Source organism: Mugil cephalus, chromosome 18 (assembly GCF_022458985.1).
Source record: "Mugil cephalus isolate CIBA_MC_2020 chromosome 18, CIBA_Mcephalus_1.1, whole genome shotgun sequence".
Lineage (NCBI taxonomy): Eukaryota > Metazoa > Chordata > Actinopteri > Mugiliformes > Mugilidae > Mugil > Mugil cephalus.
Window position 1 is genome coordinate 3,500,748 of NC_061787.1, and position 24,557 is coordinate 3,525,304.

General features: G+C 37.4%; 2 protein-coding genes across 2 annotated transcripts in view; both read right to left on the reverse strand.

The window, feature by feature from the left end:
• LOC124995449 overlaps positions 1-24,557 on the reverse strand; it is a 756,577-nt gene that overhangs the window by 570,384 nt on the left and 161,636 nt on the right. The gene's annotated exons all lie outside the window — the stretch shown is intronic.
• LOC124995478 lies at positions 17,323-24,145 on the reverse strand. Its single transcript, XM_047567878.1, has 5 exons — positions 23,560-24,145; positions 21,477-21,794; positions 19,958-20,275; positions 19,516-19,661; positions 17,323-19,115 (listed from the first exon to the last, which is right to left on the reverse strand). Exons 1-5 carry the CDS (start codon positions 23,630-23,632, stop codon positions 19,023-19,025), a joined length of 948 nt encoding a protein of 315 aa, XP_047423834.1. The 5' UTR covers positions 23,633-24,145; the 3' UTR covers positions 17,323-19,022.

Consider the following 24,557-nt stretch of genomic DNA (forward strand, 5'->3'; position numbering starts at 1 on the left):
GAACACAACAGTCTAATCATCCTTTCATCTTCATCCAGAGAACAGATTAATTGTAGCAAAGCATCAGGACATGAGGTGGAGCAGGAACACCAGGAAGAACTTGATGAGTCTGATACCAGAAGATCTCTGCAGAAGAGTGTAGCTCAGCCTCACACTGTGTCTGACCTTTATTCAGCATGTTCACCTCTGGATTGGCTGAGCTGACATTTACAAGTTTGTAAGAAGAAGAAATCACAAAGGAAAGATGATTGATGAAAAAAACACTTTCTTGTTCAATCACAGAATAATCTGTTCCTTCAGACTTTTCTGCAGACATTCACTTCCTCTTTACTACATTCTTTGACTGAAGCAGAGATGTCCTGCACTGACTTTTTACCACTTTTATTAGGATATGTGTCATTAGTGTTTCCAAGTCTAATGCAGAGGAACATTAAATAAAGTTAGAAGGTGAAATCTAAAGGAATCCTTCAAGAACAACATCAATCTTGATTCCTCTGTATGTTCTTTAGTTTTCTCCTCATTTCAGTGAGTTGAACGTTTTCATATCATAGATGTTGATGAACTCAACAACATCCTTTAACATGTTAACTACTGCAGTTCATACAGTGAAGCAGTGGATAAACACAAAAGATTTACTTACTCATTGGGTACAGTACAGATGTTTTATTGTTGACCTAAAGACAAAAGGTTTGAATCCTCAGAACAAATCATCAGGACAAACAACATAAAATAAGTGAATTCAACAGACAAGGCAGCACATCTTACCTCTTTTATATCTACAGTACAGTCCCAAGAAGACTGATGTGATTAAAATGACTGCTATGATGACGACTCCAACATTGACTGAACTCTCTGAAATACAAAAACATTTCAATGACTTCTTCCTGAATGTCTCATGATGATAACAGATAACAGTTCTAGTTCACACAGACTAAATGTTCATAACTTTACTACTTCACCTTTTATCTTCACTAAGGTGTCAAATATCAGTGTCTCCTCCTCATCCCTGAGTTCACACGTGTATATTCCCTCCTGGTTTGAAGACAGGTCCTGTAGTGTGAGGCTGCCTGACTCTGATACATCCTTCACCTGCTGCCTCCACTCCTCTGACACTGTGTAGGAGACATCAGTCCTGGTCCAGTTCACCATGATCTGACTGTGGTTGAATCTCCAGATGAGACTGAAGTTTGTTAGAGGAGTGTTTGAGTCAGAGCAGGAGATTGTTGATTCAGTGTTGGACACAATGATAGAAGCTGAAATAAAAGAACACAGAAATTAAAAAGTTTTTTTTCCCCCCGGGACTTTGACTAAACTGCACTTTGAGGAACTGACTGGACAAGTGATCAACACTAGAATCTCCAGAGAATGCAGAAATTCATGGAGACATGTCTAACATCCTGAACACCTGGGACTTTAACAACACAGAGCCATATGTCATATGTCAAAGCTCTGAGATGACCGCTGTATATGTTGAGAGCTCCAAACCATGGAGCTCATCATGGAATGCAGCCAGGCCCCTTGGTGAACTGGAGCCTGGCTTGACCAGCGTGGGCTGCACTCGTCTGCTTCAACCATTGGAGGAAAGACAGAAGGACACAAGGAAGAAGAAGTGTGGTTTAGTTGTCAGATGTAGAGTGTTACTCACGTAGTCGTCTAAAAGTAGCTCTCCTCTGGTTTCTCCTCTTGTTTGATCCAGTGCTGATGGTGCAGCTGTAGACCAGATCACTGTCACTGTCTGAAAGTATCAGAGAACTGCTGATGTTGTAAAGCTTCTGTTCAGGATGCTGGACATTGGTTGGGTTCTTGAAGGTCTCTTTGGATGGAGGTGTGGGGGACCAGGTGAGTTCAGGTTCAGGGTAGATCCAGTTAGAGCTGCAGGTGATCCTGTTTCCTTCCTGGACTATGGTGACTTCATGGACTGGAGCTGGAATGAAACAACTAAGATTTAAAGTCACTGGAGATGAGAAACTACAGACACCAGTGAACTACAAATGCAACAGAAGTTGATATGGTGTGATATGTTACATTGTTTTCTGTTCGAGTCATATTCATATTACATCTAGAAAATCAATAGAAACAAACAGTTATTTGTATCATTTGATGGTGTGGTCAGTGTTACTGTGTGTTTCTCATACCGTACACTTGCAGGGAGATTGTTGACATCTTGTTCTTATTTGTGGTCCTCGTGTAACACTGGTAGCTTCCTTCATCCTGAACCTTGACTCCTGTCAGCAGCAGTGAGGCGTTTCCTCTGGAAGGCTGATCCTTGAACAGTGATGTCCTGCCTCTGAAGTTCTGGTCCTGGTTTTTAAGCTGGTCTGTATTGTTGTAATAATCGTGGACATGAGGGAGTCCTGTTTTCAACTGAAGCCAGTGGATGACGACTTCAGAACCAGGTGTGAAACTACACGGTAAGATACATTTTTGCATGAAAACACAGGACACCTCAGCATCTGAAAAACATAGAAAGACAGACATCCAGCAGACTTAGAACAAAAATATTTATTTGCACTCAGTAACTCTGTGGTTCTTTGTTTTCAGAATCAGATGAGACTGAAGTTTGTTCGAGGAGTTTTTGAGTTGGAGCAGGAGATTGTTGTTTCTGTGTCTGATGCATCGATAGAAGCTGAAATAACGGGACAGAAAAACACAACAAAAAACACAACACCTTTAAATACTCTATAAAGGTTTTAATAGAGCTTTAATCTTGAATTTTACCAAGTGACATCTACATAACATACTGGCAAAGTCATGTGACAGTATGTGAGTTGTTGTCCCCATGACATCCACTTCCATCCCTTAGTTAGTTGTCCGGGAAACAACTAACTAACTTTAAAAAAACAGTTTTTTTGACAGTGAAGGTAAATTTCAACCCATGCAACAAATGTAATCCTTTATTAACATGTCCAAGATCACATTCAAACTGTTCAGACCACATTTCTTACACAAACTGACATATAAAAATATGGAAGCAATTGCTTTGACATATGTGTCACATCAGGCCTTTAACCTAAAAACTGTTGTGGAAAATTCCATGCAACGTCTTTATCAAACTAAACTCAGTCAGTTAATCTGTACTAATGTATTTTTCTGTGGTTCATTTGGAATCTTAAAATAATGTCAAGTTAAATAAATGAATGATAAAATGTTTTATGACACATTTGCATGTCAGTCCCAAAAGTGTGCCTCCTCTTTAGCTCTTTAACACTTTTTTGGTAAATAGACAAACAAACACCCAAACTGGTTTTTATTATTGTTGTGGTAAAACTAACCAGTGCTACAAAGTTTTTGCTGACTTTTTTTCTGCAGTACAACTGCTGCACATGCTTGTTCAGCAACAGATCTACTTTGCAGGGACTCTCCATAGCAATTGCTTGGCTGTTTGTGAGCTTGCCAAGAGAGGGAGAGGATCCTTTTATGGGAGGGTGGAGAAAAAGGAACCCACTGTCATTGTCAAGTGATTCAAGATTCAACATATTCGTGGGTGGAGTAGACCACCATGATGCATGAGGTCAGGGAGGTCGTACCCCTACCTATTCTGGCAAACCATCATGCTACGCCTTGTCGATACATGACTGATCTATTGCCATGACTGCCAGCTACTTGGTGTCCAATAGGGTTAGGGTTATGGTTAGGACGTACCAGAGACTTAATGGTTTAACTGTTCCCATGTTTGTCTTGTTCTCTTTACTGGTCACAGTTCCAGAACTCCAAAGTATGGCTCCATTCTAGACACTTCTGGTGCTTCATACACAGGGCCTGTAAAGCCAGTGCCCAGTTCCTTCCTGAATGAGCTACCTCCCTCTCTGATTTCACCTCCAAGATCTAAGGGAATTAGTTTTCAGGATAGTCGTCACTAGAAACCAAGGTGCCCGGCAACATCAAGTCTCCATCTCTTCTCATCTCATCTCTCATTTTTATTAGACTTGGTGCTAAACAGCTCCAACACTACTCAGATCCAGGCTATTTAGTAGCTTTTAACTGGTGCAGTCAAGCTTGTGTCTCTTTCAGCGGTTTCTATCAATCAATACTGGAGACTGAAGACAGGGCAGTTTTGACATCATGACCATTCCTTCTGGTTAAAGTAGAGACAAACAAACAAACAACAACAACAACAACAAAAATTACACATACTGTAAATCACTTTAGGTTAAAGTTACATTCAACATGCACACTACATTTAGAATTTCAGCACAAAGAATATGATCTATCTCTCATACCGTCCACTTTCAGGGTGATGAATGACTCCTTGTTTCCAGTGTTGGTTCTGGTTGAGCACGCGTATCTTCCTTCATCCTGAACCTTGACTCCTGTCAGCAGCAGTGAGGAGTTTCCTCTGGAGATCTGATCCTTGAACAGTGACGTCCTGCCTCTGAAGTTCTGATCCTGGTCTTCAAGCTGATCTTGGTTGTTGTAGAACAAGTGGACCAAAGGTTCTTCCTTTGTCATCTTAGTCCACAGTATGACTACATCTGAGCCCAAAGGGAAACTACACGGTACGATGCATCGTTCCATTGAATCACAGGACACCTCAGTCTCTGAAACATCAGGTGAACTCTGGATCAGACCTGCATATTAAAAGAAAACAAACAAAAATGTTGATGCTACTCTGAACCCTATCAGAGTTATACCAGCTGATCAAAGCATAGTAAAATAGGACCAAGCCCATCCAGGTGGGTCAACTCCACTACACTGAATTGCAGCCTTGTGTGTTGCTCGTCAGCAGTTACTGCCAATCATTTACTTTCACAGACATCTATCACTGGTGTCGCCGGTTGCCTTGAAAACATGATCTATTTACTGAGTACTCCTTTAAAACATGGTAGTGAAGTTTGTGGACGAAGCTCTAACAATGATGAATCCCGCTACAGAAAAGACGTCCACAATTTAACGTAGTGGTGTTTCGAGGAAAATCTTCTGCCGAACATCACCGAGACCAAGTTATAGAGGATTACAGGAAGTCCAAGGAGACTGAACAGACTGCTCTCTGCATAGATGGGCAGGAGGTGGAGATTGTGGACAGCATAAAGTTCCTGGGCATCCACATTTCCTCTGACCTCTGCTGGACTGAGAACATTGACACCTGGTGAACAAGGCTCAATAACGGCTTTCTTTCTCAGAAAGCTGAAGTGGACTGGACTCTCCACTCAGCTGCTCATTAGCTTTTACAGGGCCACAACTGAGAGCGTCCTGTGTCTCAGTGTGATGTGTGGTACGGCAGCTGCAGGGCACAGGAAAGAAAGGACTTTGCTCAGGTGGTGTGGACAGCACAGGGGATTGTGGGATGCTACTTACTTTTTTTTGGTTTCTATGAATCTGTTGTTTAAGTGTATACTAAGTATGCATAACTATAATAACTGTTTTCATATACATTGTTATGTTTATAATCATTTACATGAAGGCATGGGTGTGAATCATTTCAATTTTATTTTGTTATTAATTTTGCACATAGGTTATTTGATTTATTTGTTAGAATACAGTGCAAGTGTCTGTGCTGACAATGAGATTCTTCATCCTGCCAAGATCAGCAAATGTTAAAATAAAAATGTGCAGAAGACGTGTGGCGTGTAACTGACATACCAGACGAATAACAGTTTGAGTTTAGCTAGTATTGATCAGGTAGGCCTTTGTTTACCAATATTAAGTTGGTCAGAAATGTCAAGATTCTTATGTTTATTGCAGCTTCAATACATATATATATATATATATATATATATATATATATATATATATATATATATGCTTATGTGTGTCACTATGTGGTGTTACATGTGAGTTGTCCATAGGCTGAAAACGTGACTTGTCGCATACATGACGAGATGCCAGAAGAAAGAGCGAAATACAAAATGGGAGAAATAGTAAAACACAGTAACTTGGATAAGTAAGTAATCTAATTACTGGTTTGGAAATAGTAATGCCTTAGAATATTCATTAGTGGAAAAAAGCAGTCAGGTTAGAGTAAAGTTAGCCTGCGACTGGTACCTCAGCTGATGAGCCAGCTATATTTACTTTGTGGAACAACCGTCCACGACACCTCAAATGCACCAGAGCTGGCACTTCTGAGAGCGGCAGTAACCTGTAGAGCATCTTGTCAAAACATTTCCTCCGGATGTCATGGTTTACACTGGTGGCACTTTTCATTTTCATGTTACCAAATGTCAACAACATTTTATCACAGTTTGTTAACAAAGCAAAAACAAACAACAACAGATATATTATTCTGTATTATAAAGATACTTCATGAAGGGAAGCAAAACAGCATCAATTAAAAATCCTTCAAGAACTTGAAACCAGCAGAATCAACAAGTTTGTGAAATGACTTTAAACTATAAGAGGAAGATTAAATTAACAGATTAATAGAAAGTCTGTTTGGAAGATTAGCAGTAAGTCCTTGAAGTCACTGCTACAACCAGAAACACACTATTCATGCATATATCAAAAACATGTACCGGTACATATTTTCCAATTCTATGGGAGAAAAGATGAGGACTTTACAGAAGTTACCACAGTAAATCTGTTCACACACAAATTTACACATGTTACTGTGGAAAATCTTAGTTATATCTTTATATATTTTTATAGTACAATCAGTTGTTCCTGTTTTTTTGTGTGTGTGTGTGTGTTTTTACTGCTGCATCACCCTGTATTGCTTTAAATTCCCCACCAATGTTTGTTTTTAAGAGACAAATGTGTTTTTGTCAAATACTGAATGAATACATTTATATATAAGAAGATAATCTGTCCTAAAAACCCTCAAAGGATCTTGTTATGCTGTAAGAAGAAGACGTTTTCTGGTTATAAATTGAGTTAATCTACACTCACCTAATCTGACAAGAATCATCATCCACAGAAAATTCCCAGGAGACACGATCCCGGCCATCCTCACGTTATAATAAATCAATGTGGAGCATGTGCATGTACGATGGTGAAGCAGAGGACTGGAAACACAGAAAGAAATGAGTTTCATTTTAAAATTAGACCAAAACATCACATGACGTTACCACTTCCTCCAACAGTGATCTTCAGTCTTAGCCGATCAGCCACTGCATTGTTTTAAAATCTGTTTATCAACATTCAGCTGGCTGTAGTGATGGAAACTACCTAAATTCATGTACTCGAGTGTTTACAACACGACTGACGGCCTCAGTTAGTTTTTAGATTTTTAAAAACAAATGTAAAGAGACCAGTCAAAGAAAAAATGATCTCGAGGAGTAAAAACTGGTATGTTTAATAAGCGGTCGAGAAAAGCACAATTCAAATTCTAATTATTATTGTTGTTATCTTTGTACTGTAACACTCCAAAATTATGTGATTATCCATGTACATTGGATAGTTTTAGTGAAACATCATAACCTAAGCCTCATTACCTTTAGAAACAGGAAAAACACTGCGACAATAAAATGATACATCTCTCTAATGCACTTTGCCCATGAGAAAACAAACATACAGAAACAGAAAAAAAGCCTGACATATTTTTTACCCTCACCACACTCTGCGTGGTTAAAGAGAAGCTATGACTTGTGGCACCTGTGGCATTTCCAGGCATTTCTTCTCTTCAATGTGTGCAAAGTCAGATGCACAATAACACACACAGGAAGGACACTCATTTCACACTGTCAGTCATCTTACAAGACATTGTGCACAAACGAATACCGCTGCAAAACCTATTCACCAGGCCATCGGTTTTTTATTTACTAGTGGTGGGTGGATCGGTCCAAATATTGATAATAACGATACCTCAGTTGGTGTCGATACTGAACAATAGCAATGTAATGAGGTCGATGCTTGTATTTCAGTGTCTCACTTGTTGGCTGCAGTGGTTCCATTAAAGAGGCCTGCTCTATGGCAGCTGCAGGGAGAGTGACTTTGAAATGGCATCAGACACCAGTGAATCAAATAATGAGGAGACAGATGAGGATTGATTGATTGATTTCCCAGCTGATGATGATGAGGATGTTGAGGCAACCAAACCAAGACAAACAACTCATCGGTCTATGCCCTGGGATCCACCATCCACCAGCATGTCCAATCCTTCAGTGAAGCAAAATGAGGTCAGTATGTTGAGAATTTAATCCAACGTATGAGACAGATTCACGTGAGGGGAAATTTGTATAATCCAGGCAGCAGCAGTTCAAGCTCCATGAGCTAAAAGTAAGATGTAATCAGCTCCACATCATTTATGTTTAATAACAGGTTTAAAAGGAAGTTCATATTCCCACTTATGTTGTATCCATGTACATCATGTTTTTGCACGTTTTGTTGTTCTTGACTCCAAAAGCAGATGCTGAGTTGTAGAGTAATATCCATGAAGCTATAAATAACCAAAAAAAGTAAAACTGTAGTAAAAGTATTAAGTACTCTCAATTAATAATAATTTATAAAAGTAAAAGTATGTATAAAACAGAGTACTTGAGTAAAAAAGTATCTAAAAAAACTACTCAAGTAGTGAGTAGTTTAATATTGTGAAACTTATGTTGTATTATGTTCAAAAGGTAAGTGAAAGTGAAATAACCAGAAAAATACCAAAACATGTTGTTACTTCTTGAAGTTTATTGTTTGTTGTTGTTGTTGTTTCAATTTCCAGAATAAACTTGAGTGAACAAAACTGTAAAAATAATGTCACACATATTTTCAAAACGGGTCACATGAACAGAGAGTTTTGTCAGAAAAAAAAAAAGTTATCTAAAGGAAACATATGGAAGCACATTTATGACTTTACACAATGAACAGATGAAAACTGCCTTGAATGTAGATGAGTTTGTGGTTAATCAGAATTATGAGATAAAAAAAATCTAAATTATGAAATTTAGTTTTCATGATCCTAACATTGATGTGATTAAATTCTAGCCATACATTATCATTATTATCTGACTTTATAGCTTATATTTACTATAGTTCTGATATGGATAACCAAATGTCCGACACATTTTGCAGTCAATGAAGTAAACACAGAGTCTGACTAATCTGGCTGCTTTTAAAGACATTGAACTAACCACATATTGGTGCTTTGTTCGGGATCCTCCAAAAACTGTACATGGTAAGTGATGATGATGAACTAGACAATCACACACAATAACTTGTCAGACAGTGAACACAACAGTCTAATCATCCTTTCATCTTCATTTTCATCAGAACAGATTAATTGTAGCAAATCATCAGGACATGAGGTGGAGCAGGAACACCAGGAAGAACTTGATGAGTCTGATACCAGAAGATCTCTGCAGAAGAGTGTAGCTCAGCCTCACACTGTGTCTGACCTTTATTCAGCATGTTCACCTCTGGATTGGCTGAGCTGACATTTACAAGTTTGTAAGAAGAAGAAATCACAAAGGAAGCAGTATCCTTGCTGAGCTATCAAATTATAAAAACATGTTTTTGTTCATCAAATTACTAAACCTGTTCTTTCGGGCTTTGCTACAGAGGTTCACTTCATCTGTGCTCCATGCTTTGACTGAAGCAGAGGTGACCCAGTCTGAATTTCACCACTTACATTAGAAGATGTGTCATTACAGTTTCCAGGTCTAAAGCGCCTGCAGAGAACATGAAATAAAGTTAGAAGGTAAAATAAATAAACTATAAATATACCCTTCAAGAACAACAGCTTCTTCAGAGATGAATAAACAATCACATCAATCATGATTTGTCTTTCGTTTTTTTTCAGTTTTCTCCTCATTTCAGTGAGTTGAATGTTTTAATATCATAGATGTTGATGAACTCAGCAACATCCTTTAACATGTTCTTTACTTGTTCTAAAGAGAAAATGTTTGAATCCTCAGAACACATCATCAGGACAAACAACAAAAAAATAAGTGAATTAACACACAAGTTGGAGTCATGATCTTGACAGTCATTTTAATCAGTCATTTAATCTTTTTTCTCAGACAAAAACTCTCAACGCACCAAAGAGAGGGGGCGACCATCTTTTGGCAGTAGGAGCCTTGTATCACCAGTGAGGCCACGGAGCCCTTAGCATCCATGAGAGTAACCTGTGACTTCTCTGAGGAGGTTGTGTGTACCACCAGTGTGTGTCCACAAGGACATGATCGCAATGTCCTTGTAAAGAGAGGATGCTGCAGACACTGCAATAAAGGCAACTAATCATCAGATCTGACTATTTACTGGAAACTTCCATAGATAGAGAGATGTTGATGAGGTCAGCTTTCAGTTCCTCTAAATGCCACTAGTCAGTGCAGGTTCCTGATCCAGTAATGAAGTCTGTTTAGTTTGAGTACAAGATGATCAATTACTCATCGATGGCAACATTAGGAACCCTTTCCAGTTTGATCAGTCTTTAAAGACCAATCAACAGTTCTGCCTTGAGAAACTTGACTGTGTGAAACAAACCATTTACAGCTTCGTTTGCATTTTCAGTCTCATGATGGACTTTTCACCAAGCAAGTAAGTGTGCACTAAACCACAACAGCAATACATTTCCTCAATGTGACCTGTGACTTGTTTGGGAATCTCCACAAACTGACCGTGAGAAACGTTGATGAACTGGACAATCACACACAATAACTTGTCAGACAGTGAACACAACAGTCTAATCATCATTCTTCATCATCTTCATCAGATTATTGTAGCAAAGCATCAGGACATGAGGTGGAGCAGGAACACCAGGAAGAACTTGATGAGTCTGATACCAGAAGATCTCTGCAGAAGAGTGTGTTTAATAGAAGACCTTTGTCAAAGAAAGCCCCTGGCAGTTCTTCAGTTCAGCCTGGTGGAGTCTTCTCTTTGGAGTCTCGAAGAAATCGTCAGGAGTCCTCATTCAGAGCATCAGAGTGATCTTTTTTTGCCAGCAATAAAGGAGAGCAGCACTACAGTGCACACAAAGTACACCACAATCCTACTCTAAAGTGTAAATGCCTTTGTTCTCGTCTTTTATATTTTTGGGGTCTTACAGGTCACACCTTCTGTCCATCCTCTACATTCGAGGCACACCCTCATACCATCCCCTCATTTTAACCAATCACACTGCTAGAAAACTAATGACATTATAATTAGACATTTCATTGTAATCAATACAAACTTATGATCTTAGTCATTCTGCTTGCGTCTTTTTCATTTATCTTCTTCTTTGCACATCACAGGCTTTAAAATTACACTACAAGTGTAGCTCAGCCTCACATTGTCTCTGTCCTTTATTCAGCATGTTCACCTCTGGATTGGCTGAGCTGGTATTTCCAAGTTTGTAAGAAAAAGAAATCATTAAGGAAAGACTAATGAAGAACAAACACTTTCTTGTTCATCACATTTTTAAACCTCAGAATCATCTGTTCCTTCAGGCTTTGCTGCAGAGGTTGACATCTGTGCTCCATTCTTTGGCTGAAGCAGAGGTGACCCAGTCTGACTTTCATCGCTTTTAATAGGAGATGTGTCATTAGTGTTTCCAGGTCTAATGAGGAGGAACAGGAAATAAAAGTAAAAGGTACAAATCTCAATGAATCCTTCAAGAACAACATCAATCATGATTCCTTTGTATGTTCTTTAGTTTTCTTCTCATTTCAGTGAGTTGAATGTTTTCATATCATAGATGTTGATGAACTCAACAACATCCTTTAACATGTTAACTACTGTAGTTCATACAGTGAAACAGTGGATAAACACAAAAGATTTACTTACTCATTGGGTACAGTACAGATGTTTTCTTGGTGACCTAAAGACAAAAGGTTTGAATCCTCAGAACAAATCATCAGGACAAACAACATAAAATAAGTGAATTCAACAGAAAAGGCAGCACATCTTACCTCTTTTCTTTATAAAGGACTGTACCAGGAAGGATGCTAGTGTGAATAAAATCACTGTCAAGATGATGACTCCAACTATGACTAATCTCTCTGAAATACAAAAATAATTTCAATGACCTGAATATCTCACAATAATAACAAATAACAGTTCTTGTTCACACTTGTTCACACAGACTAAAAGCTCATAACTTTACTACTTCACATTTCTCTGTCTTCACTAAGGTGTCGGTTCTCAGTGTCTCCTCCTCATCACTGAGTTCACACGTGTATATTCCCTTCCCTGTTGAATATATTCAACTGGAACTTTTGTATATATTGCAAATTTTCTTGTGTTTTGAAGAGCTGCTAAACTGTGTTTCATTGTTTTTTACTGAACAATGACAATAAAAGGTTTTTATATTGAGATGATCTCTACACATTATGTCATGGTCCTGTGTCTTCATCTTTTATTTGTGAACATATTTTGATTTTCATGTTTTATGTTTTATTTTTTAAGTTTCTTGGTTTCCTGTCTGTTGTGACTCCTCCTGTTTCCCTGGTTTGTCTCACCTGTGTCTCTTCAGCCCTGTTTTGTATCTATAGCCCTGCATTTCCTCTTGCTGTGTGTCGAGTCATTGGTCTACTGGTTTAGTCCCTGTCCCTGTACATTTGTCATTTTGCCTGATTCTCTTTGATTTTTGTATTTCCCTGCCATCTGCAGCTCCTTTACTTCTAGTTCCTTATCTCCATTTTGACATGCGCTTGGGAACACGTCTCGGCCAAATCCCATGACACATTGTGGAGGTTACATGAAAATACTGGGAAATCATGACGTTTTTTACATCAACCAACTTCTCTTCTATGAAACAGCTGATGCAGAATAAACTGTCAGGATAATAAGACTGACGTAAAGAAAATACTAAGATTTTTATTTATTTAATAAATTGGTATATATATATATATATATATATACACACAGACATATTCTTACACCATAACAAGATATACCAATATATAATTTTATATATATATATATATATATATATATATATATATATATATATATATATATATATATATATATATATCTTGTTATGGTAATGGTCATGGTAATGGTAATCCAAAAAGCGTTGAATAAGGTCAGCTGGTCTTGTAGGATTTCTTGAAGACGTTTCGCCACTCATCCGAGTAGCTTCTTCAGTTCTTCAAGACTTGTAGGATTTCTTGAAGATGAAATCCTACAAGTCCAGCTGACCTTATTCAATGCTTTTAGAACATGGTGTAAGAAGGAGAAGTTTTTTCACTCACCTCCTCCGAAAACAATCATCAGTATCAGAAAAGTCACAGGGCACACGATCTCGGCCGTCCTCATGTTGTATTTAGTAAATGTGCAGTGTGCATGTACGACGGTGAAGCAGGACTGGAAACACACTCAAAGAAATTAGGCTTTTATCCCGTGCTGGACTTCCCCAAATAGTGGTCTTGGCTCTCAGCTGATCAACAACTGCACTGTCAGTCTTTTATAATTTGACTCTTATTCAATGTTAAAATTAAAGAAGTCACTGTAAGAAATAAAATTAGTTAAGTGTTTACTCCATGACTGACGGCTTCAGTTACTTTAGATTCTTAAAAATACATGTAATTAACAGATAAAAGAAAATACTCCCAAAGAGCCACATTTGCTCCAGTGTTTAGTGTTCTAGTGTTGTTTAACAATGTTTCACAGACTAAACGAGTGATGAAAAACAGCGCCCCCTGCTGGACTGGAACTTAAAGCAAAGATTATTGATATCATAATTAACCAAACAGACATCTTGTCTGAGTCTTTAGCTGCCATTTAAAATATCCCAAACCACAAAAACTGAAATATTTTCAGTAATGTAAATGCAAAGTGGATTTTGTTTGGGTGACTTATTAGAGTCTTAGATATATCAATGATTAGTAACCACATTGATTTCATAAGATTTTAGTTTTTTTGTGTCAGACTTAAAAAAAAACAACTTCCATTGAAACTCATTGAAAATGCAATTGGAAGCTAAACTTTCTGTCAGGATTGTACCACCAGGACGACGTAAATGTGATTTAAATTTAATAAAAAATCAAACACACAGACCTGCAGTCAGTTTGATTCAAAGCCACAAAACACAGAAGAAAAACAGCAGGTTTCAAATGATGAAAAACTATAGTTTGATTAAAGGTTTCATAGAAAACTGAAGAAGAGATTCAATTATTAATTTGATGAAACTCTGTTAAAATCACCTGGTGAGTTTAAAACATTTTTATATAACTGTCAACAACTCAGTGAAATGACCAGGATGGACGAACCTTTAAAGAATCACTCAGGACATTTCCTTTATTTTCTCACACTCAACAATTTAAACTGAAACAGACATAATAATCAAATTATAGACTCTGTGTCTTCATGACTAAAACATGAGCTCTGTAGTTTATTTAGAAGCAGCTGCACAGACTAAGAACTCAGATCAATGTCTCACATTAACCAGATGTGGAAATGAATGAAAGATGGTGTTTACAGTGCCCCCTGCTGGACAGAAACTGGAACCTGGATCATTTCCGAAACAATAAAAATACAATAAAACTGTATAAACACAGTATTCTCATACAATTGGATTTACATTTTTATATTTATTTTGACCTAAATAAGAGCTCAAACTCTGTAGAAGTTTCCCAACAAGGTTAAGATGAGTAAACTGTAAAACACTCAAACCAACTACAACAAACTCCTGTTAAACAACGGAACAAGAATTAAACTTCATCTGGAAATGTGTAAAAAATGTCTAAAATAAAGATGCACTCTGGTAGTTAAACAGTTAAATAATTAAAAGCACACAGACATTAAAGCTCAGTCCATCCAGCTCCTCTGCTCAACATCTGTAGCTGCAGCAGCTGTTACCAGGTGAGCTCACTGACTAGTCGCTTTAGATCTGATGAAGTAGCCTCAGTCATTACAGGGAGCTGTTGCTGATTTTCACCATTTGGAGGACATGATGTTTCATTTAGAGGGTTCAAGACTGTGGTTGCTGATATTGACTATTCAGTTTGATCAGAGTCTCCACCAGGAGGAAGCAGAGAGGAGTTGTTGGCTTGTTGGTTGGATCCAGATGTGACCTCTAGATCATTTAAAGCCACTGTTTCACCTTAATCCTCCATATGTCTGTTGATGACAAAATGATAAAATCAGCATCAAACACACATCTTGATGATAAAGACCAACGTCTACAGATGAAATGAAACCATCTCATCAATTATGATTCCTTCATGTGATTTTTTTGTAACTTCATGGCAACAATATTCCCCTTTAACATGGTAACTTATGTAGTGTGGTTCATTCAGAGCAGCAGAGACTTTTAAATATTTATGTACATATCAGACAACCATGTGTTGGTTTCTTTTTGACTTAAACTGAAATCTCAGAAGGCAAATCCTCAAACAAATAACAATAGGCTACATTTTATTTGAAAATTGAGAGAGAATGTTGTTTTACCCTTTCATTACAAAGTGCATCCACCACAAAAAAAACCATATGCATAGGCATGTCGATAGGCATAGGAGTATTGCTATAAATATTCCAAATATGATGAGTCCATATACAACCGAATGACCTGAAAAAGAAAAACAGTTCATTGAATTGTCTCTGGATGCCTCCAGATAGTTTTTATACAGATATTACAATAAACAGACAGTCTTAGTTCATGAGGTCCTAACTTTAACTTTAATCTTACAAAGTTCTAAGTTATCATTGCAACACAGCACATACATTATATTTCAAATAAACAGTGAAAACATGTTTTTATCTCTAACTGCTCTTCAACTATCTATCTATTCCTCTGTCAACAAATCCAACTGATCAAAAACAACTATGAACAGATTCTACTAACTAGTACTGAGTGAGTGTGAAAAGCCTGATGTTGATTTTTCTTTGTCTTTCATACCGTCCACATTCAGGTTGATGATTGATGTCTCGGTTCCACTGGTGGTGTTTGTGTAACACTCATATTGTCCCTGGTCCTGAACCTTGACTCCTGTCAGCAGCAGTGAGGCGTCTCCTCTGGAGAGCCGATCCTTGGACAGTGACGTCCTGCCTCTGAAGTTCTGGTCCTGGTCTCCAAGCTGGTCTTGGTTGTTGGAGAATGAATGAACACAAGGGCGTCCTGCTGTCAGCTTAGTCCACTTGATGACTACGTCAGGGTCTTCCTGGAAACTGCACGGTAACATGCAGTTTCCAATTGCATAACAGTTCATGTCAGTATCTGAAACATCAAGAAAAATTGATCTGGTTTTAGGAAACAGCTGCATAGTGAAGTCATGAGTCATGGGAACCTGCTCTAAAAGACAACAGTCACCAACGTAGAGCAACAAACATGATAAATTTGTCCCTAATTTGTTCTAATTAGTCAACTGCAGTGACAGAGTCCTCTACTGAAGCCACTACTGGCTGATAATGGGTCTATTATTTAGACGTGTACCTGAAAACAAATCGATAACATCTTTTCCAACCTTTCAGTTTCTCAATGTTTTTTATTTCTTGGATCTTCTCCAGTAAATAATCTGTTACTTCCTATAAGTTTGACATAAACCACCATTCCAGCACAGTCAAAAACAGTTTTCTTCCCCATCAGCATCTTTGTTTCTGTAAATGTCATTGTATTTGTGTTCAATAATAATTTGTGATTATATGTTGTTAAATAATTGTGATAAAATGTTAAAAGACTAAGTTTATATGTGTTTAAGAAGTAATGGATTTATTTCATTGTTACTGTTATACTAATGTTCGTTGCTTTGTGCTACACAGATAAAATAACAACTCTACATTGAAGGCATCGTCTAAGATGTGTTCAGGATCTCTCTCATGACCACACAGGTATTTCCACTTCCTCGACGTCTCTGCTACAACCAAAAACATATTGTTCATGAACATGTTGAAAACATGTTTACATTTTTCAGTTCTATAGAAGAAACGATGAAGACTCAGTTTTACAGAAGTAAATCCGGTCGCACACAAGTTCACGTGCAACTGTGGTAGATCATTGTTATATCTTTATATATTTTTAAAGTACAGTCAGTCATTTCTGTTTTTTTACTGACCCCATGTTACTTTAAATTCTCCACAAATGTTTGTTTTAAAGAGACAAATTTGTCGTGTTTGTCACTGAATGAATGAATAAATTTATATATAAGAAGATAATCTGTCATAAAACAATGGATTGTTGGATGGATTGTTATGCTGTAAAAAGGAGAAGTTTTCTGGTTCCTGGTTAATGTTAGTTGAGTGATGTCAGCAGCTGCTGTCAGTGATCTCCACACTCACCTCCTCTGACGAGAACCATCATCCACATAAAAGTCACAGGAGACAGGATCCAGGCCATCCTCACGTTATATTCATTAAATGTACAGTGTGCATGTACGACGGTGAAGCAGAGGACTGGAAACACACAGAAGGAGCTGAGTTTCATTTGAAAAGGAGGTGACAATCGGCACGTATCGTTACCACTTCCCCAAATAGTAGTCAGTGATTCAACGAGCGAGGGTTGATGAGAAGTTAGTAATGATTCAGACTCAGTGATCACTTTTATTGGTTTATTTGCAAACATCCTGCACAGAAGGAGACATGCAAACAGAGTGAAACCCTAAGAGCCTGTCACACTGAATGTGGGGTGACAACAAGTTTTATAGTTCATGCTCATGTATGTCGTACTTCTGCACAGAAAGGAGGTGAGAACTGGGTCAAGAGGAAGTGTAAGCGAAGTAAAGGGAGACAGCGAACGTCTGTAGCGTAACTTAACGTCGCACTTATAGTTAACTTCAGCTGAACTTATTTTGACTTGTTATTAACTCATGTGGGATAAAAGGTTTCATAAGCAAATCCAGGCAGCAGAGAAGTGAAAATAAAGATGTAATTTTCTATTACAACTTCATGCAAGATTAAATCTTGAGGTGTTGAAACTGGGAGGGTCTTAAATGTCATTGATGAAAATCTAAATCTCAGTTCAAAATCACTCTTCCGACCAATGAATCGGGCACATGCAGTCAGTCAGTGAGTGAAGTTCAGCACGGAGAGAGAGAGACCAACATAGAGATGCTGTCATAACAAAACACTGCTCAGAATTAAGTTTTTACTTTGGTACTTCCGCTGAACGGCAGCGTCAGATGAAAAAGAATTGATGAGTCCCACCTGATAAGGGCTGGACTGCTCTTTCACTCTATCACTACGTGAACTATCTTCGACTTAGCTCCTGGACTCTCCCCTCCATCCAGAGATTTACACAGAAACCCTCTGGACCCTCTCAATCCTGAGTAGTCCTGTAGTACATACCTGTGTGTGTGAGTTCAGTTCACTCCAATGCACAGGAACTGCAGCAGAGGGATGTGAACTCACTCAGGACATTTCCTTTATTTTCTTACACTCAACAATTTAAACTGAAACAGACATTTAGCTTTTTGATCCACTGTCGTCTAAAAATAATCAAATTAAAGACTCTTCATTAATCCACAGTGTTGTTCTGTGTCCATGACTAAAACATAGTTTATTTAGAAGCAGCTGCACAGACTAAGAACCGAGATCAATGTCTCACTTTAACGAGATGTGTAAATGAATGAAAGATGGTACAGCACCCCCTGCTGGAAAGAACCTTGAACCTGCATAATTTCTGAAATAAAGTGCATTACAAAAAGCAATTAAGTTATTGAACAAATGGACGCCACAGAGAAGTTTATTTTTTCCCAGCTCCAGTCCATGAAGTCAACATAGTTGAGGAAGGAAACAGTGTCACCTGCAGCTCTAACTGGGTCTACCACAGGACAGTCCAGCATCTATGGTCAGTTCATGTCTGTAAGAACAGAAGGGTCAGTGAAGCCTCCATCTGTGAACCAGACCGAGACAAACACCATCTGTACTTTTGGAGCCATGAACATGAACTGTTAAAAACAATATACAGAACAAAAATTGACCCTTGGGACACCCCATACTTCATGTGTTCTGGAGGAACATGTATCCAGACTAACAGAGAAATGTTGATCTGTGAGATAAGAACTGAACCAAATAAAACCAGCAGCGGAGATATTGACCAGGTTTCTGAGTCTGTTTCATAAAATGTGATGGTCTACTGTATCAGGAGCTGCACTAAGATCCAGTAAAACCAGGACTGTTAGTTTTAGTGAGTCCATGTTACACCTGATGTCATTTAAAACCTTTAAAGGTCTGTCTCTGTCCTGTGGTTCATCCACTGGTTTGAAGTCAGTGGTGAAGATCAGATCAGTGTGATCAGAGTCACTTCATTCTGCATTTGGATCAAGCAGATGACTGTTGTTGTCTTGTTGTTGGTTTTCACCATTTGGAGGAGATGATGTTTCAGATGTTCCACGACTCTGGTAAATGAAAATGGAAAAATATCAGCATCAAAAACAAATATTGATGATGAAGACCAGATGATTGTGTGATCATGTGATTTTCTGTTTTCTCCTCATTTCAGTGAGTTGAGTGTTTTCATATCATGGATGTAGTTGAACTCTGCTTCCAGTCAGTCTGACTCTCACACTGTGACTCAAATCATCTTTGTAGCTGAGACAGTGGTTCATTGAAAGCTGGAGTTAAACTGATTCATTCATTCACTAAATAAACTACAGCAGATAATTAGATAAAATCACTGGAGGAAACACATGTTAGAACATTAGTTGTAATTTCATGGCAACAATATTCTCCTTTAACATGGTAATTTATGTAGTGTGGTTCATTCAGAGCAGCAGAGAATTTTATACATTTACTTACGTATTGGACTGTTATGGGTTGGTTCCGTCTTTGCATATCTTTTAGGTGTATGCATATATATACGCATATGCATACGAATATGCATATTCCTATGAATACTGCTACGACTATTCCAAATATGATGAATCCAAATGCGACTGAATTATCTGAAAAACAAAAACAGTTCATTGAATTGTCTCTGGATGCCTCCAGATAGTTTTTGTCATACAAATATTACAATAAACAGACAGTCTTAGTTCATGAGGTCCTAACTTTAACTTTAATCTTACAAAGTTCTCAGTTATTGTTGCAACTCAGCACATACGTTATATTTGAAATAAACAGTGAAAACATGTTTTTATCTCTAACGTTTCTTAAATCATCTGTTCCTCTGTGAACAAATCCAACTGATAGTATTGAGTGAATGAAAAGCCCGATTTCGATTTTTCTTTGTCTTTCATACTGTCCACATTCAGGTTGATGATTGACTTCTTGACTCCACTGGTTGTCCTCGTGTAACACTGGTATTTTCCACGGTCCTCAGACTTGACTCCTGTCAGCAGCAGTGAGGCGTCTCCTCTGGAGATCTGATCCTTGAACAGTGACGTCCTGCCTCTGAAGTTCTGGTCCTGGTCTTCAAGCTGGTCTTGATTGTTGTAGAATGAATGAACACGAAGGCGTCCTGCTGTCAGTTTAGTCCATTGGATGACTACTTCAGGGTCTTCCTGGAAACTACACGGTAACATGCAGTTTCCAATTGCAAAACAGTTCACGTCAGTATCTGAAACATCCAGAAAAATTAATTGATCTGGTTTTAGAAAACAGCTGCATAGGAAGTCATGAGTCATGGGAACCTGCTCTAAAAGACAACAGTCACCAACGTAGAGCAAAAAATATGATACATTTTGGCTGATAATGGGTCTGTTATTTAGACGTGTACCTGAAAACAAATCGATAACATCTTTTCCAACCTTTCAGTTTCTCAGTGTATTTTATTTCTTGGATCTTCTCCAGTAAATAGTCTGTTACTTCCTATAAGTTAGACATAAACCACCATTCCAGCACAGTCAAAAACAGTTTTCTTCCACATCAGCATCTTTGTTCCTGTAAATGTCACTGTATTTGTGTTCAATAATAATTCATAAATATATGTTGTTATATAATTATGATAAAATGTTAAAAGTCTAAGTTCATATGTGTTCAAGAAGTCATGGATTTATTTCATTGTATTGACATCATTTATTTCATTGTTACTGTTGTACTAATGTTCGTTGCTTTGTGCTACACAGATAAAATAACAACTCTACATTGAAGGCATCGTAAGATGTGTTCAGGAACTCTCTCATGACCAAAGAGGTATTTTTCTTTACTTTTGTAATGCATTTTGTTTGTATTTACACATCGTAATATTTATGCTTTAAGTCATTTCTTGTGCAGTCAAAATGTTCTCAAGGCATGAAGGCATGAGGGAATAATGGATGGAGGGAAAGCCTAAATAAATGCCAGTTTCACAAGTTGTTTAACTATAAAGAACTGCAATAAAATGAAAACTTGCATCTTAATTCTGTCCTCATCATAAATGTCTCGTATTCCATGTTGTGGTTTAATCTGAGGTGTTTGTTTCCACAACTCAGTAGTTCAGTTTCTTTCACTGTGTTACTACATCACCTCAAATGACTGAAGTATGAAAATTATCAATATTTTGATTTGAGAATCAATTTCAGAGCATGAAAATATCTGATATCAATATTTGCTGACATGAGAGAACGTGACTGTAACATAACAGAATAATCTCCAGGTCAAACTCTGCTTTGCAAAACTTAACAAAAACACATTTTTATCTCTAACTGTTCTTCAACCATCTATCTATTCCTCTGTCATCGAATCCAATTGATTAAAAAAACCAACTATGAACAGATTCTACTAACTAGTACCGAGTGAGTGTGAAAAACCTGATTTAGATTTTTCTTTGTCTCTCATACCTTTGACTTCCACGTTGATGATTGACCTCTCAATTCCACTGGTTGTCCTCGTGTAACACTGATATTGTCCCCAGTCCTCAGACTTGACTCCTGTCAGCAGCAGTGAGGCGTTTCCTCTGGGGATCTGATCCTTGAACAGTGATGTCCTGCCTCTGAAGTTCTGGTCCTGGTCTTCAAGCTGGTCTTGATTCTTGGAAAATGAGTGAACACGAGGGAGTCCTTCTGTCAGCTTAGTCCACTGAATGACTACTTCAGGGTCTTCCTGGAAACTGCACGGTAAGATGCAGTTTTCCTCGACAACACAGGTCACATCAGTATCTGAAACATCAAGAAAAATGAATTGATCTGGTTTTTGAAAACAGCTGCAGAGGAAGTCATGATTCATGGGAACCTGCTCTAAAAGACAACACAAAATACCTGAAGAACCATTCAGTGAAACAAGTTCTGATTTGGTGTGGTGGTTACCACTGATGACTCTCTGGGTTGTTCTTTCACTTTTGGGGCCAGTTACAGAATATGAATGAATGAAATTCTAATTTGATTATGTGAACCAAATATCGATTAAATGAGCTGCTGTTACTGTATAAACCTGGATTTGTGCATAAGGACCCTGTGTTTTAAAAAGGTGATTAAGTCTGGTCCATCTACACATTCCTGTATTTCCACATTCTGCTGTTGATCAAATGGTCCTGATGTGCAACTCTGTAATGTAAGTTATTTGATGTGCAGTCATTAATGTGAACCAACATATTTAAATGTTTATGTTCTCAAGGCATGAAGGCATGAGTGAATGATGGATGAAGGGAAAGCCTAAATAAATGTCAGTCTATAAGAACCTGATCCGTGTCTGTTATAAAAAGAGCTACAATAATCAATGAACGTAAAACAATAGTCTAAATTAGTGATGTTTGACACCACTGATTTCCTCATTTAAAATCCACACTGGTAACGGTGATACCGATCCAGTGTTGATACGTATGATGGTGAACCCTACTCAGCAATCATCCTCGAGGTTGATATTCATTGGTACACAAATGACCAGACTGTGTGCCTGATGAAAGAGCCACAACTTTTTTTTTTTTTTTTTTTTTAAAAAAAGGTTGTCCAGCTGGAGAAGATGCTGTTAAATGGTAAAGTTAATGCCAGTCATATTTATGTTAAGTTCTTTAATGTGAACGTTGAATGAATGAGATGTGTTATTGCTTATGTGTGGGGGTGGGTGGTTGGAGGGGACTGGCTTAAGCGGTGATGATAAACTTTCATTTTACTTTCATTAATGCCATGTGTTTTTCACTGATAAGAGGTCCACCCTGTTGCTTGTTTCAAATTGCCAAATTGAACCCGCTTAAAAGTATAAGAAAAATTCCACTGAAATTTACTTTAATTCAAAAAGAAATGTGTTGAAATTACACCATGTCATAAAATAGATCTTTATTTGAATATACTTATTTGGGAATATTAAAATAAATATTTCAAGGTTAAATTAAGGGATGTTTTAACTTTCAGTAAAGGGAATTATTATAATAAATGTGCATTCAAAACATATATTAATAGAGATGAGAATGTCCCGTAACAGGGTGGACGTTTGGTCAAAATCATCAGATCATTAATATCCTGAGCTGGACCAATATAGTTTTCCTATAGTTTAATGAGTCCTCCTTCAGATAAAATACAACAAACATGGAAACTTTTTTTTTTTTTTTTTTTTTTGATGGAGTAAACCAGGCTGATATGCCACCAAATAGTAAGAATTATCCATATAGGACACAATCATACAAAATATGTGAAATCGTGTTTCAACTCAGTAGTTTAGTTACTTTCCACTGTGTTCCTACATTACCTCCAATGGCTGATGTAGCAAAATTATCAAACATTTCATTTGAGGTTCGATTTTAGAGCATAAAGATCTGGTGTTTGAGGTGCTGATAATTGCTGACATGAGAGAAAGTGACTGCAGACTTCTCAATACTAATGTAAAGTAACAGACAAATCTTGTAAAAGTTATTTTAAAGTTAATTCAGGTTCATCTTCAGCTCTTCCTGATCTATAATCTAATGAGAATAATTGTGACGTCCACACTCACCTGCTCTGACAAGAATCATCATCCACAGGAAAGTCACCAGAGACACAGAGCAGTTGATCCTGATCATCCTCATGTTATATTTAATAAAAGTACCATGAAGAAGCAGTGGACTGAAACATAGAGAAGAAGTTTGAAGGCTGGTGTTTATCTCTGCAGTGAAAAGTGGGAAGTAACTTCTTCTTAAATGTTAAAATGAAAGTAAGTCAGCGCCAATAAACACACTGGAAGAAGTCAGATTAGTTAGAAATATTTATTTGGTTGCAGTGGAACAAACTAACAAAATACATTTACTCTAGTACTATACTGAAGTATATTTTGCAGTACGACTCCTTCAGTACTGCTTCATCAATCACATTTTATTCTACTTTATTCTTTTTACCTGAAATCAGGCAGATTCAGTTACTTTTCAGGTTCTTAAATATTATTGATAATCTTGACGAGTCAAAACTCCACAACTTGTGTCCACAAGTGTTTATACAATAAAACTGTATAAACAACTGTATAAACTCTGTGGGTTTAAAACATTTGTATAACTGTCAACTACTCAGTGAAATGACCAGGATGGACGAACCTTTAAAGAATCACTCAGGACATTTCCTTTATTTTCTCACACTCAACAATTTAAACTTAAACACACATAATAATCAAATTAAAGACTCTTCATTAATCCACAGTGTTGCTCTGTGTCTTCATGACTAAAAAATGAGCTCTGTCGTTGCACAGACTAAGAACTCAGATCAATGTTTCACTTCAACCAGATGTGTAAATGAATGAAAGATATTGTTACAGCGCCCCCTGCTGGACAGAAACTGGAACCTGGATCATTTCTTAAACAATAAAAATACAATAAAACTGTATAAACACAGTATTCTTATAGGATTGGGATTACATTTTATTTTATTTTATTTTACATTTTTATATTTATTTTGATCTAAATAAGATCTTAAACTCTGTAGACGTTTCCCAACAACATTAACTTTCAGATAAACTCAAAAACC

Excerpts from the sequence above, each read along its gene's own strand:
- LOC124995478 (XM_047567878.1), bottom strand. The coding sequence starts at position 23,632 with ATGAGGATGATCAGGATCAACTGCTCTGTGTCTCTGGTGACTTTCCTG. Across the intron at positions 20,276-21,476 it reads CATCAACGTGGAAGTCAAAG|ATACTGACGTGAACTGTTTT; the intron begins GTATGAGAGACA and ends TGGATGTTTCAG. Across the intron at positions 19,662-19,957 it reads CATCAACCTGAATGTGGACA|ATAATTCAGTCGCATTTGGA; the intron begins GTATGAAAGACA and ends TTTGTTTTTCAG.